General features: G+C 43.4%; 1 protein-coding gene across 1 annotated transcript; it reads right to left on the reverse strand.

Annotated features, from left to right (window-relative positions):
• Window positions 1-7,229: 7,229 nt before the first annotated feature.
• LOC129149280 (olfactory receptor 7A17-like) lies at window positions 7,230-9,593 on the reverse strand. The gene is made up of 3 exons (XM_054716856.1): window positions 9,539-9,593; window positions 9,253-9,346; window positions 7,230-8,675 (listed from the first exon to the last, which is right to left on the reverse strand). Exons 2-3 carry the CDS (start codon window positions 9,312-9,314, stop codon window positions 7,715-7,717), a joined length of 1,023 nt encoding a protein of 340 aa, XP_054572831.1. The 5' UTR covers window positions 9,315-9,346; window positions 9,539-9,593; the 3' UTR covers window positions 7,230-7,714.
• Window positions 9,594-15,911: the final 6,318 nt, after the last annotated feature.

Consider the following 15,911-nt stretch of genomic DNA (forward strand, 5'->3'; position numbering starts at 1 on the left):
ACACTCTCACTCCACTGCACTGTTCTCCACAACTAATACTCTATTTTCTTCTCCCCGAACAACAAAACTCCTCAGATGTATTCTCATTTTACTGCAATCATTTTATGCATCTCACTCATTCCATGGAGTCATCCCACTGGACATCCATTCCCATCACTTAATTCTCAACTAAGGTCCTTGTAATGCAGATTCAAACAAACACATCTTTATTAATGTATTAACTAAATTAATTACATATTAGTTACTTAACCAAGAATATGGACACAATCATTTCTTGTCTCTGGACTCGGCTGATTAGGGTCACAGTGACTCAGGTAAAAGTCCCAGGTTCCATCCTCCCTGACCCTTTCCTGTTGTACCTACTGGCCTCCCAGGCTCACCTGGATGGGTCTCTGAGAGGAAGGTCTCCGTGTGGAAGTCTGAATTGCTCCCTGGATGGTTGATGATGGAGACTGAAGCTCTTGTCCCCTCATGAGACAGCAGGAAGGAGTGCAGCTTCAGTCAGTATCTGAGCCAGACTTAGGAATCAAAAGCAACAGCCATGTGCTTTCTCCCAGCTTTGTACAAGCTGAGGACTGCACAGGGGACACAGTTACAGCTCTCTCTCTATCTGATCATCAGGCACATTTCCCTCATGTCATTCCAACTTCTAAGCAGGTGATTTCCCTCTGGGGCTCTAGAATAAGCAGAAAGGAAAATTTTCCTAATGATTCTCTGATCCCAGGAGACCAGGACAGAGGTCAAATGAACTCACTTTTTATGACGCCTTGTCTTTTTTTAAAATATATTTTATTGATTTTTTTTTTTTTTACAGAGAGGAAGGGAGAAGGATAGAGAGTTAGAAACATCGATGAGAGAGAAACATCGATCAGCTGCCTCCTGAACACCCCCTACTGGGGATGTGACCGCAACCAAGGTACATGCCCCTGACTGGAATCGAACCTGGGACCCTTCAGTCGCAGGCTGACGCTCTATCCACTGAGCCAAACCAGTTAGGGCACCTTGTCTTGATCTTACATGTTTTTCCGAGGCCTAACCTTATCCCATCCCTGACATCATGTTTTCTTCAAAGTCTGATTTGTGGTGGGACACAGACCTGATATCTCTGGAAAGTTACTTTTCTCCTCTTTCACAAGGTAGAACTGCGTTCGTTTGAGATGCCGTCCTGGGCACCACACTCTTTGGCTTCCTGACACATTTGTCAAAAATTAGGGATGCGATATGCATATCACAAGTTAAGAGATGCCATTTAATGCCTCATAAAATATCTATAAATTATAAGAGCTACATGTAGATATTTTTATGTCACATCACCAGAGCTTACCATTTTATAGGAATTATGTGACTTAACTTTTAGAAAAGTCCATTGTATGAGTATTTCTATGAACTCTCTTCCCCATTGCAGAAATGGGGCTAGAAGGAGTTTACTGATCTGCTCACAGCTTAAACTGATAAGACATAGGGCTTTGTTCAGAATTCTGTCAGGGTGCTTCTACTTCTCAAACAGAGATGAGCTTGCCTCAGGTGTATTTGGCAATGTCTGAAGGATGCTGCTGAACACTGACAATAACCAACACAGGTAGTTATCTTACCTCAAATGTCAGCATGAACAGGTGAGAAAATATAGTCTAAACCCTTTTCCAACTTCACTGTGCATATGAGTCACCCAGGAGTCTAGTTTGAATACAGAATCTGAATTATCAGTTCCTGGTGGACTTGAGATGCTGAGAATCAAAACCATCACCCAGATCAACCAAAGGACTTATAGGCATGCATATAAGCCTAACCAATGGACACAGACAACAGAGGGGTGGGGGCATGAATGGGCGGTGGGGAGTAATGGGGGAATAAGGACACATATGTAATACCTTAATCAATAAAGAAAAAAAATCACCCATGTGATATTCATGCTGCAGGCCGTGGTCTGAGGACCTCTAATTGAGTAGAAGGCTGTGGTTCTATGTTAGATTCAGGTGCAGGTAGTTTTAGAATTTTTAAAAAATCTCAGTTGCATGTAATTTTGAGCAAATAAGGGAGTCACTCATTCAGGAGGCTGTTATAAATTTGTTGTTCACTTATTTTATATAAGGGTTTATTAATTATGTCATATACGCCTGAAAAATGCCTTTTTAAATTCTTTTATGTAAATGTCATTGAGAAACAAATAATATATTACTGAAAAAGATTTATAGTATGCAGAGTGAGCACCTCCAAAAGATGCTCACATCCTAGCCCCAGAAAATTGTAACGTGTCATTTTTCATAGCAAGGGAGGATTAAGGTAGTAGATAGGATATGTTTGCTAATGAGCTGACTTTCAGATAAAATAAGCCAGGTATTTAAAGCAAACATTAACAAATGGTACCACATTAAATAAAATAGCTTTGCACAGAAAATCATCAGCAAGACAAAAAGGCAACCTACTCAATGGAAGAAGATATTGGCAAATGATATATCTGATAAGGGCTTAATATCCAAAATATATAGTTAACTCATATAACTCAAAATAAACAGCAAACAATTCAATTTTAAAATGGGCAGAAGACCTGAGCAGGCATTGCTCTAAACAGACATACAGATGACGAACAAACACATGAAAAGATGCACAACATCACAAATTATCAGGGAAATGCAATCAAAAACACAAGGAGATAATAGCCCACACATGCCAGAATGGGTATCATAAAAAGTCAACAAACAACAAGTGTTTGTGAGGATGTGGACAATAGAAACCCTCATTCATTGTTGGTGGGATTGCAAATTGATGCAGCCAGTATGCAAAAATGGAGATTTTACAAAAAGTTAAAAAATAGAATTACCATCTGACTCAGCATTCTACTTCTGAGTATATGCCTGAATGAAATGAAAACAATACTTTCAAAGGATATATGCACCCCTATCTTTATTGCAGCATTGATTACAATAGCCAAGATATGGAAGCGACCTATGTGTCTACTGATAGATGAATGGATAACGAAGATGTGGCAATATTACTCAGCCATAAAAATAATGAAATATTGCCATTTGCAGTAACATGGATGAATATAGAGAGTATTATGTGAAGTGAAATAACTCAAACAAAAGAAACAAATTTCATATGATTTCACTTATATGTGGAATTTAAAAACAAGCAAGTGAAACAGAAACAAACTTATAGATACAGAGAACAAACTGATGGTTGGTAAAGAGGAGAGGCTTTGGGGGGGGGGACAAGAGGAAGGGGATGAAGAAGTACAAACATCCAGTTATTAAATAAGTCATGTGTCTACAGTGCACAGAATAGGGAGTAGTGCCAATAATACTGCTATAATTATGTATGGCGACAGATGGCTACTTGACTTATTACAGTGATTACTTTAATTTATATAAACATTGCATCTTAACTAAGTTATATAAGTGAAACTAATATAATATTGTATGTCAACTGGCATGGGAGGGTGGGTGGGTGAGAAGAGATGAACCAAAGAACTTGTATGCATATATGCATAGTCCATGGACACAGACAATAGGGTGGTGAAGGCCTGGGTTGGGGTGCAGGGCAGGCTAGAAGAGGTCAATGGGGGGAAAAAGGAAGGGGACATATATAATACTTTCAACAATAAAGATTTAAAAAATATTTTGTCAACTAAAATTGGCAATAAGTACATAGGTGAGGCTAATGCAATTGCCATGGTCCTTGAATGTGGAAGATGAAGGAGGAATATAGACTTGGTATCAGAGCATGTATTTCTATTTAAAAACATTTAATTTAATATGTAGTATTGATCCATTAACATTGAGCTCATGGCCAACATCCCTATAAGTCATGTCTGAATGAAGCTTCTCTAATACATATTTTCTCCGTAAGTCACATCACAGCCTCCTTGTACTTAGATACACTAGTGAGTGTTTCAGCGCAATACTTGGGGGCCAGCTTTAACAGTGACATCACCAACAGAAAGCACAAACATGTGAAACATGTGGCACTACAAAGACTATGAAAATGACACATTTATGATTGGGAGCTGAAACAACGGGGCCCAGTCCTGTGTTGTTGCACCTCAGATTGTCAGATTGGAAGGGGCAACTCAGATGGTTCTTTTCTCTGTGCATGTCTGGGAACGACCCCTTATGTCTCACCAGTATTTGTTTGAGGTTACAAATAAATTTTTGCAAGTAGGTGAGTGCATCAATCCGCCCCCGCCCCCCCCCCCCCCCCCCCTGCTCTCTCTCTCTCGCTTGTTTGTATCCACTACTCAACATAAACAATGAAGACAGGAACAGTAGGAAACCAGTGGGACTGGAGGAAATAGTGAGGGGACAGTAGATGGAGATAATGGCAGGAAGGGGACAGGGCAGGACTTATAGAGACTTGTGAGTCCTGAGGAGGAGTTCCACTTCTGTTTTGAGTGAGGTGGGAGCCACCAAGGGTTCTTGAGTCGAGGTTACCCTGTTCTTGAGTCTGGCCACTGTTAGGGGAGCAGCCTGTGGGGTAGTGGTGGAGTGGGAGCTGAAAGACCCCTGCAGTAGTACAAGTGGAAAATAATGGTGCTGGCCCAGGGTAGACCATGGAGGAGGTGAAAAGTGGGTGGATTCTGGACGGATTTTGAAAGTAGAGCCCTCAGAGTTTGCTGATGCAGGTGTCAAGGTGTAGAGATGAACAGAGACAGAGATATACATAGATGACTCCAGTATTTTGACCTGAGCGCTGGGGCCACTAGGAAAGACACTGAGGCCCAGAGAGGCAGAGGAAGATGCCCAGGTTGCTGTTTGGGTGCACAGTGGCCTCATCCCCAGCTAAGGCGTGGTCCTGATGTGAGAGCTCTGGTGGTGTGGGTATCCAGAGGGGCGTAGCCTACTCAGAGCCAGGAACTCCTCCCTTTGCCTCTCAAGTCCACACCCCAATACTCCCCCTCTGGCTCTGTTCTCTTCCTTTCCGTCTTGTTTATGGAACGACTGCTCCCTGGAGATGCAGACCATGTGCTTCTGATTCCTTTGTCCTGAACTCATATGGCATGAGCACCCACGAAAGCCTTATGTGGAAGAGGCTGGATGCAGGGGTGGGGAGGGGGAAATTCCTCCCTTGGGGGTGGGTAGGGCTGTGTCCAGAAGTCCAGCAGCATCTCCAGGGCATTGAGCAGAAAGGTGGCATCCTCCCAGGCCAGGCCAGACTGGCCGCTTTCCAGAACAGCCTTTTGGGGGGGGCCCTCCATTGCCTGCTGCAGCCATAGCGCCAGTGCTCTGATCACCCACCTTCCAGTTCTTCCCACACATTTTCTCCTAGGAGCTCTGATGGTAGATTTTGTTTTTTCCCCATCCTTTCCTTCCTACTCAGCTCTGCCACTCCCCCAGGACCTCCTCCCCTGTGGTGACCAGGAACTTGGCTTTTGGGGCAGTCCCAAATGGCCCTGGCAGGCCAGTGTGGGACCAGAGCCACAGGAATGGCTCTGGATGTCCAGCCCTTCCTGGCATTTCTCCTGTCCTCCTCTCCACCATCTGGGCTTCTCTGGTTTCCCCTTGTCTCTCCATGTCAAAGCCCTTGAGGGGCTGTTAGCTCATTTGTCCTGAACTGAGCTCTCCCTACTGGGAAGTGACCAGAACTTAGAAGCTAGTGCTTATAGAGGCCTTTCTGGGCCTTAACAAAACAGCCCATCCATCTCCCACTGGTCTATGAATGAGGAACTTGTGCTCCTGTTCTTGTTTTACAGAGAGGGAGATTGCAGAACAGACAGCTGACATTGCTCACCCAGGGCCACACCGCCAGACAGTGGCAGAGCTAGGACCTGATCCCTGACCACCTTGGTCTTCTGCTCTTAGGAGAGCTGTAGACAAGGTTTCAACTTTCCATTCAGTCCAGAGGAGAGAGAGGAAATAACAAATGAACAAGAACCTATCATTCACTGACAAGGGCGTTGAAGATCTCGAAAGAGGTTGGCTGGGAGAATGCTGGCTTGGGCTGCGGATGAATGATTCCTTCAGACGAATAACCTAGAAAGCTGTTATACTCCAGGTCACAGTATATTATAGGAAGAGAATACTGATTAAAATCAGCAAAGGAGCCCTAACCGGTTTGACCTGCAGACTGAAGATTCCTGCGTTCAATTCTGGTGAAGGGCACATGCCTGGGTTGGGGGTTCAGTCCCCAGTAGTGGAAGTGCATGAGGCAGCTGGTCAAGGATTCTCTCTCATCATTGACATTTCTCTCTCTCCCCCTCTCCCTTCCTCTCTGAAATCAATAAAAATATACTTAACCTTTTGCACTCGGATGTCGAGTGTGACTTGACACGGTTAGCATTAGAATAAAGGAATCGAGAAAAAAGCAAACGAGTGCAAAGGGTTAAAACATCAGAGATTTTCCTTCTCACCTGGCTGCTGTTTGGGGTAAACGGAAAAGAAAACTGTGTGTGATCTCTCTAAGTCTCCTGCCCTGTAATTTATTTTTTTTTTAAATTTAAATTTTTTATTGTTTAAAGTATTACATATGTCTGCTTTCCCCCCATTAACCTCTCCACGGCTGCTCCCATTCCCCAGCACATGCCCTCACCCCCCTACTGTCTGTGTCCATGGGTTATGCTTACATGTATGCATAGAAGTCCTTTGGTTGATCTTTAACCCCCTTCTCCCCATTTCCTTGTCTTTCCCCTGAGGTTTTACCGTCGGTTGGAAGCTTCTATGTCTCTGAATCTATTTTTGTTCATCAGTTTATGTTGTTCATTATATTCCACAAATGAGTGAGATCATGTGATATTTATCTTTCTCTGACTAGCTAATTTTGCTTAGCATAATGCTCTCTATGTCCATCCATGGTGTTGCAAATGGTAAGAGTTCCTTCTTTTTTACAGTAGCATAGTATTCCATTGTGTAGAAGTTCCACAGTATGTATGTATGTATGTATGTATGTATGTATGTATGTATTTATATATATATTTTTTCACATAGAAGCATGCCTGGTTTTATTGAAGTTCACTTTATTGCATTTCACAGATCTTGTTTTTTTTTTTTTTTTTTTACAATAGAAAGACAGTACCCTCCATCAGTAAAAAGATTACAAATTGCTTTATTGTAATTCATGCTTTCTTATGGTGGTCTGGAACTTAACCCATGTTATCTCCGAGGTATACTTGTACCAGGCCAGGAAGATGTATTTTTTAAAGTTTTCTTTTAAAACCTTTATTGTGGAGATTATTACAGACATCCCTCTTTTTACCCCCCATAGCTCCCCTCCACCTGGTTCCCACCCCACCTCAGGCCCTTGACACCCTATTGTATGTGTCCATAGGTACTGCATACATGCATATTTATGGGTTGAGGCTCAAGCACCGAGCAACACCAGTGGGGTTCATTAATTGTAGTTTTTTTCCCCATAGGAAAATCATTCAGGATGATTCTTTTAGTTACAAAAATTATTTGATGCAATATAATGTATGTCATTTGAGAAAAATTATTCTAAAAAAAATCCATGTTGTCCATTAGGTAAATGGGATTTTCCAAATATCTGATCCATAAGGAAATAAATTTTGGAAAGTAGGAAAACAGCAAAGAGATAAGTTGTTGGATATCTGAGAGAGCAGAAAACTTAATTGAGTTACATAAACTGAATAGAGAAGATGAGGTCAGAGAAATAGAAATTCCAAGAAATCAATGGAAAAAGCAAGTTCTACTTTCATCGTAGGAAAGTAATCACAGTATCTGACTCTGAGCCTTTGACTTCTGCCATCATGGGCACACCTTCAGTATTAGGACAACTGCCAGTTTGTAGTTTCCTTCACAAAGAATGCTTTCAGAGCCTGTTTAATGTCCTTGTTCCTGAGACTATAGATGAAGGGGTTCAACATGGGTGTGACCACAGAATATATCACCGAGGCTGTTGCACTTGAGTGTCCATTGTGGGTAGCAGCAGAGCTGAGGTACACTCCTAGGATTGTACAATAAAATAAGAAGACAACTGAGAGGTGAGACGCACAAGCAGAAAATGCTTTATACTTCCCTTGAGCAGATGACATTCCATGTATGCAGGACACTATTTTAGAATATGAGTAAAGAATCCCAGCGAAAGGACCACCACCAAGCAGAAGAGCTGAAAAATAAGTCACCATGTTATTTAGAAATGTGTCAGAACAGGCAAGTTTGATCATCTGATTGAGTTCACAGAAGAAGTGAGGGATTTCCACGTCCATGCAGAAGGACAGTCGTAATGTCATTAAGCATTGTAGCAAGGAATTCAGGACAGTCATGATCCAGCATATCAGTACCAGCAGTCCACAGAGCCGAGAGTTCATGATGACAGTGTAGTGCAGGGGGTGGCAGATGGCCACAAACCGGTCATAGGCCATCACAGTCAAAAGGAAAATATCCAACCCAACAAAATGTATATAAAAATACATCTGGGTGATGCATCCTGCATAGGTGATGGCTTTGCTCTGTGTCTGGATGTTCACCAGCATCTTTGGGACGGTGGTGGATGTGAAACAGATGTCTACCAAGGACAGGTTGGAGAGGAAGAAGTACATGGGTGTGTGGAGGTGGGAGTCGGAACTGACGGCCAGGATGATGAGCAGGTTTCCAAATACAGTGATCATGTACATGGAGAGGAAAAGTCCAAATATGAGGGGCTGCAGTTCTGGTTTCTCTGAAAATCCCAGAAGAACAAACTCTGAAATTTGTGTAAAATTCACAGGTTCCATGTGGTGGAGTTGACTATCAGGAAAGACAAAAGTAACATCACTGATTTTCACTAAAATGTGACAATTTATATTTTGCAGGTTAGACATTACTTTTAAATTTTTTATAGTCCCCTTTAGGGGCTATCCAGTGCCATCCATAATATGGAATATTTGTCCCAATCACCTATGTATCTGAGGGGTTCACGTATTCTAAAGTTTTAATGAGAATTTCTTCATGTTTCTCAGGAATACAAATTGAGTGCTGACTATGTTTTAGGCACCGTCCAGGTTGTGAGAACAAAAGTATCTACAGTCCAATGAGGGAGAAAGAATGTGGAAGCAAGTAATAAAATACTAAATTACTTTAGCTGTTGGCAGTGGTATGAAGAAAAGGAAAGCACATCTAAAAGAGACAATGAATAGGGAGTTCTGTTTTTCATGGGTTTGTAGGTAGGTCTGCAAATAAGGTGACATTTGAACAGAGACCTCAAATAAGTGAAAAGGGGATTCTGTGATGTTCCAAATTTAATACACTGGGGCTAGAGAGTTTGAGAAAAACAATAGTAGTCAACCAGCTAAAAGCTGTGGCCCACTTACAAAAGACTACTCACGTTCCTGAATGTATGTTGGAACTTGAGTCAACTTCTGTAGAGAGCATTAGATGCCCCTGCATCCTGCATGCCCATGAGCTTTCAGGACTGCTGCCTGTAACCAATCAAAGTAGTAAATATTCTTCCTTAGTACCTATTCAAGACCTGCCCCCACTTTACCTGAACCCACCCCACCCAGGCTTCGACTTTTTAAGTCGTTTCAAAAGAGCTTACATGTTTCTTTCCTAAAACATGAAGTGTAAAGAGCCGGTAAACTCTAGGACTTGGACATGTCTTTTGTACTTACTTCACTCTGCTGCTGGTGGTTTAAACTTTATGCCCCAACACTTTTCTTGGCTGGCATTTGGCTCAAAAAATAATTTTTTTTCCTTAAAAAAAGGTTTTGGCCTGCTGGTGTCACTTAGTGATTGAGCATCTATGATCCAAAAGGTCATGGTTGGATTTCTGGTCAGGGCACATGTCTGGGCTGTGGAATCAATTCCCAGTGAACAGTGATAAAATGAAAAAAAAAAAAAAGATGAGATAATGTAACCAGGTTAAAATGAGTAGTTTCAAAATAACAATAGTACCCAGAATTGAATGGAGAATTAAACACTAACTGAAACAAGACATAAAATACAGTCAAATAAGAATATCAATATGGGTTGACTATTAAATTGTAAAGACCTAGATCTAAAAGTATATAATGCATAATTTTCCTGGAATGTTCTGGCACATAGCATATGTTCAACTATGATTCATTTAATGAATCTGGAATTAGGTTTCAATGCACACGAACATTTACCATATGGCAAGCTTATACTTCAATATAGTTAAGAACATTTAAATTGTTACATGAAAGCTGGCATAAATGGCTATTGACATGAAAGAATATTGAATTGGTCCTTGCTCTCTGACATCTTGCAGGATGTCATAGGGATTACAAACTCGGTGTAAGAATCACCAATACATTTTTGATGACCACTAGAAACTACATATAAAATTTACAGGTGAGCAAATACGACTTAATAAAGCAAGAAACTCAGTGGTTAGCAAATAGATATCCTATCTAATAATAGAGTAATATGCAAATTAACTGCCATTCCATGACAAAATGGCGGCCTCCATAGCCACAAGATAGTGGCGCTCAGTCTCCTCAGCCCTGTTGCTGGAGTGTCCGGCCTGTCCGCAGGAGCAGTGAGGCTAGAGCCGCCTCCGGAGGGGGCAGATCCAGCTTTCCCGCTTCCACCACTGCTGCAGTGTCTGGGCCTGTCAGCCCCGCCGGGGTTAGGGGAGACCAAGCAGCGAGGCTTGATCTGCCCCCAGACAAGGCAGACAGAGCCAGGACAGCAGGGCATAGAGGCTTCCTTAGTGCGGTGGCAGCAGGGAAGCCCCAGGCTCAGCAAACAGAGCCAGGACAGCAGGGCTTGGGGACTTCCTTAGCACAGAGGCCGTGGAAACACCCCCAGGCCCAGCACACAGAGCCCAGACAGTAGGGCATGGGAGCTTCCTTAGCACAGCGGCAGCGGGGAAGCCCCAGGCCCAGCACACAGAGCCCAGACAGCAGGGCATGGGAGCTTCCTTAGCACAGCGGCAGCAGGGAAGCCCCAGGCCCAGCAAACAGAGCCAGGACAGTAGGGCCTGGGGACTTCCTTAGCGCATCGGCGACAGGAACAATCCCAGGCCCAGCAGTCAGAGCCCAGACAGAAGGGCATGGAAACTTCGTTTGCAGGGTGACGGTGGGGGAAGCCCCAGGCCCTGCAAACAGAGCCTGGACAGCAGGGCATGGAGGCTTCTGTGGCAGCAGGGAAGCCTCAGGCCCAGCAAACAGAGCCTGGACAGCAGGCCATGGAGGCTTCTGTGGTAGCAGGGAAGCCCCAGGCCCAGCACACAGAGCCCGGACAGCAGGGCATGGGGGCTTCCTTAGTGTGGCAGTGGCAGGGAAGTCCCCAGACATGGCAGACAGAGCCCAGACAGCAGGGCTTGGGGGATTTCTTAGCAAGTTGGCGGCAGGAACACCCCCAGGCCCCACAGATAGAGCCAGGACAACAGGGCATGGGGGCTTCCTTAGTGTGTCAGTGTTGGCGAAGCCCCCAGGCCTGGCAGACAGAGCACACTGCAGGGCATTGGGGCTTCCTTCACATGGCACATGGCGGAGGCAGGCAGAGAGCGGAGGGCAGAGCATGGGGGCTTCATCTCCATGGCTGCAGGGAAACCGCCAGGCCTGCAGAGAGCAGAGAACCACGGGGAGTGGGACATCCCCTGAGAGCTCCTGGATTGTAGAGGGTGCAGGGTGGGCTGAGGGACACCCGTGCACAAATTTGGTGCACCGGGCGTCTAGTATTTAAATAAAATGTTAAAAATTTTATGGTAAGAAATGTCCTACAAAGTCAATTGAGAAAGAATAATTTCTAGAAAAATTTGTAATGTTATACAAAAAATGGGAAAATAAATGAAGTTTGCAGAAATTATGTAATAGTTTGAGAAAACAACATGAAATGTCTTTTGTAGCTATTAGCATGGGAAAACACTGAAAGAGCAATCACGTTGATTGGGTTTAGAACTTTAAAAAAATATTTTTATTGTTTCAGAGAGAAAGGGAGAGGGAGAGAGAGAGACAGAAGCCTCAATGGTGAGAATCACTGATCGGCTGCCTCCTGCACCCCACCCCCCATCCTCTAATGGGGATGGAACTAGCAACCCTGGCAAGTGCCCTGCCCTGGGCACTCAACCACTGAGCCATGCCAGAAGGCCTGGGGTGGAATTTTTTAAATGGTAGCAAAATGGGGTACTCCAATTTTACTGGCAGAAAGTGTTACAATTTTGGAAAACAACCTGAAGTCAGCTATAAGTATTACAAATAATGATGCTATTTAACTCAGAGTTTCTCAGCCTCAGCACTGTTGGCATTCCGGGACAGACTGTTCTCTGTGGTGAGCTCTGTCCTGTGAATTGAAGGTTGTTTACAGCATCCCTGCCTTCACCCACCCCTCTGCAGTGTGACAGTCACAAACCTGTCAGGACATAGCTCAATGTGTCTCTTGGGGCGGAATCACGCCAGATTAGAACCACAGTTTGAATTTCATAATTTAAACACATTTTAGTAGCATTAATGTAATAGAAATTTAATGATAAAAGAGTATGAAAGACCATCAAAGGTGTGAGTAGCAGTCACACCATGAATTCTTAGGTAGCCACTGAAATAAATACATTAATTAATCAAGTAAACAAACAGCAATCTCTTGCCTCTGGGCTAAGACGAATGGGCTCTCAGGTGACAACAGGTAAATGTTCCTGTCTCCATTCTCGGTGACCCTCTCATGCAGGGTCAGCTGGGTTTTGGACTCACCTGGATAAGATCTCTGAGAGGAAGGTCATGGTGGGGATGTTTGAATTCCTCCCTGAATGGTTGATGATAGAGAGTAAAGTTCTGTTCAGAGGAAAGACAGCTGGAAGGTGTGCAGCATCAGTCCCCAGCCAGAATTGGGCTCCATACAAACAAATAACAGTGAGAAATAAACATAACCATGCCCTCCCAGCCTAAGGTTACACAAGCTGAGAGGCTGGCACATTTCCCTCCTGTCACTCCAATTTCCACGCACCCGAATATGATATTTATATGACAAGGGGGAGGATGAGGGTAGCAGATGGAACAGACTTGTTAATCAGCTGACTTTAGGATAGAGGATGAGCCAGGCTCATCCAGGTGGGACTAAGGGAAGCACAGTGGTTCTGTTAACGTTGAAGAGAGAGACAAAGGAGTTGGTCTCAGAGAGATTTTGAAAATGCTACACAGCTGGCTTGAAGATGGAGGAAGGAACATGAGCCAAGAGGTGACAGCCAAGCACACTAACCGGCATCAGAGAGAAACAGGTCCTCTCCTGAGCCTCTAAACAGGGGTGGGGAACCGTTTTTTCTGCCAAGGACCATTTGCATATTTATAACATCATTCCAGAGGCATACAAAACTATCAACTTAAAAATTAGCTTGCTATATTAATTAACTCACCCCTAATGCCTTGGCAGGGCCTGACCAAATGATTTTCTCAAGCCATATAAGGCCTGTGTGTGTGTGTGTGTGTGTGTGTGTGTGTGTGTGTGTGTGTGTATGTTTGTGGAGAGGGCATTATCCATGCCTACTATAGAAGGAACCTATCTACCCCTGCACACACTTTAATATTAGCCACTTACACTCATTTCAAGCTTCCGACATCCAGACTGTAAGAGCATAGCTTTGTTTTAAGCATCTAGTGTGGGAATACTAGTTCCTTAAAACAACTAGTATTCCTAGCAGCTGTACAATTGTAATATAGACATTTATTCAATAAAACTTGTTTGACAGAGCTGAGTTTAAGCCTCTTCCCTCATTAACTTCCCTTGGTTTAGGGCATTTCATGTTGAAAACTCACATGAAGTGGAAATGAAATTTTAACTAGATTTGATGATTTCGCCCCCCTCCCCCCACAACCCACCTTTCCCTGAGCTGGGACAGTGAAGGCCTCACTGCATAAGTGTAAACGGACTGTGCTGCCTCCGTGGCATTAAGAGTTAAGGAACAATGGGTGACCTCTATTTCTCCATCTATAAACTATAGTGACTTTTTTACTCAGCCCCCTATGCCTTTGCCTAGCAGTTGGCCAGTCCTCAGTTTGTATGCCCTGAGTGCATGCCAGACTTTCTCTTTAAAAGTAGAGAATGTATGACCACTGGGGGGAAAGGCTGAATGTAGGGTAGGAATACCTGCCAATTATTCCAACAGAGAAAGTAAATGGGCAACAAATCCAAGAATATATGCAACCTGCCAGGAATAAAATAATTCAAAGTAACACTATTTAGTATTCCTCTTTAGCTTTATTAAATAATATTTTTTTTCATGTGAATACCCTGCATGAGAGGAGACACTGTAATGACTGTTTCATGCACTGCTCTGTAAGGTACTATCTCCCTGACTGGTCAGGGTCTTTTCAGTAAATACAAAACATGCTCAAACACACCCCATCTTTGAAATTTAATGCAAACACTCTCACTCCACTGCACTGTTCTCCACAACTAATACTCTATTTTCTTCTCTCCGAACAACAAAACTCCTCAGATGTATTCTCATTTTACTGCAATCATTTTATGCATCTCACTCATTCCATGGAGTCATCCCACTGGACATCCATTCCCATCACTTAATTCTCAACTAAGGTCCTTGTAATGCAGATTCAAACAAACACATCTTTATTAATGTATTAACTAAATTAATTACATATTAGTTACTTAACCAAGAATATGGACACAATCATTTCTTGTCTCTGGACTAGGCTGATTAGGGTCACAGTGACTCAGGTAAAAGTCCCAGGTTCCATCCTCCCTGACCCTTTCCTGTTGTACCTACTGGCCTCCCAGGCTCACCTGGATGGGTCTCTGAGAGGAAGGTCTCCGTGTGGAAGTCTGAATTGCTCCCTGGATGGTTGATGATGGAGACTGAAGCTCTTGTTCCCTCGCGAGACAGCAGGAAGGAGTGCAGCTTCAGTCAGTTCCTTAGACAGACTTAGGAATCAAAAGCAACAACCATGTGCTTTCCCCCAGCTTTGTACAAGCTGAGGACTGCACAGGGGACACAGTTACAGCTCTCTCTCTATCTGATCATCAGGCACATTTCCCTCATGTCATTCCAACTTCTAAGCAGGTGATTTCTCTCTGGGGCTCTAGAATAAGCAGAAAGGAAAATTTTCCTAATGATTCTCTGATCCCAGGAGACCAGGACAGAGGTCAAATGAACTCACTTTTTATGACGCCTTGTCATTTTTTAAAAATATATTTTATTGATTTTTTTTTTTTACAGAGAGGAAGGGAGAGGGATAGAGAGTTAGAAACATCAATGAGAGAGAAACATCGATCAGCTGCCTCCTGCACACCCCCTATTGGGGATGTGCCCGCAAGGTACATGCCCCTGACCGGAATCGAACCTGGGACCCTTCAGTTCGCAGGCCGACTGAGCCAAAGGAGCCACTGAGCCAAAGCCGTTAGGGCACCTTGAGCCACTGAGCCAAAGCCGTTAGGGCACCTATCCACTGAGCCAAAGCCGTTAGGGCACCTTGTCTTGATCTTACATGTTTTTCAGAGGCCTAACCTTATCCCATCCCTGACATCATGTTTTCTTCAAAGTCTGATTTGTGGTGGGACACAGACCTGATATCTCTGGAAAGTTACTTTTCTCCTCTTTAACAAGGCAGAACTGCATTCATTTGAGATGCCATCCTGGGCACCACACTCTTTGGCTTCCTGACACATTTGTCAAAAATTAGGGATGCTATACGCTTATCACAAGTTAAGAGATGCCATTTAATGCCTCATAAAATATCTATAAATTATAAGAGCTACATGTAGATATTTTTATGTCACATCACCAGAGCTTACCATCTTATAGGAATTATCTGACTTAACTTTTAGAAAAGTCCATTGTATGAGTATTTCTATGAACTCTCTTCCCCATTGCAGAAATGGGGCTAGAAGGAGTTTACTGATCTGCTCACAGCTTAAACTGATAAGACATGGGGCTTTGTTCAGGATTCTGTCAGGGTGCTTCTACTTCTCAAACAGAGATGAGCTTGCCTCAGGTGTATTTGGCAATGTCTGAAGGATGCTGCTGAACACTGACAATACCCAACACAGGTAGTTATCTTACCTCAAATG

This window comes from Eptesicus fuscus, chromosome 6, assembly GCF_027574615.1.
Source record: "Eptesicus fuscus isolate TK198812 chromosome 6, DD_ASM_mEF_20220401, whole genome shotgun sequence".
Taxonomy (NCBI): Eukaryota; Metazoa; Chordata; class Mammalia; order Chiroptera; family Vespertilionidae; genus Eptesicus; species Eptesicus fuscus.

What these genes read in the sequence shown, in the direction of transcription:
- LOC129149280 (XM_054716856.1), bottom strand. Translation starts at nt 9,314, where the DNA reads ATGCAGGGGCATCTAATGCTCTCTACAGAAGTTGACTCAAGTTCCAAC. An exon ending in TCCAACATACATTCAGGAAC is followed by an intron (nt 8,676 to 9,252) that starts GTGAGTAGTCTT and finishes CTTTCCTGATAG; the next exon opens with TCAACTCCACCACATGGAAC.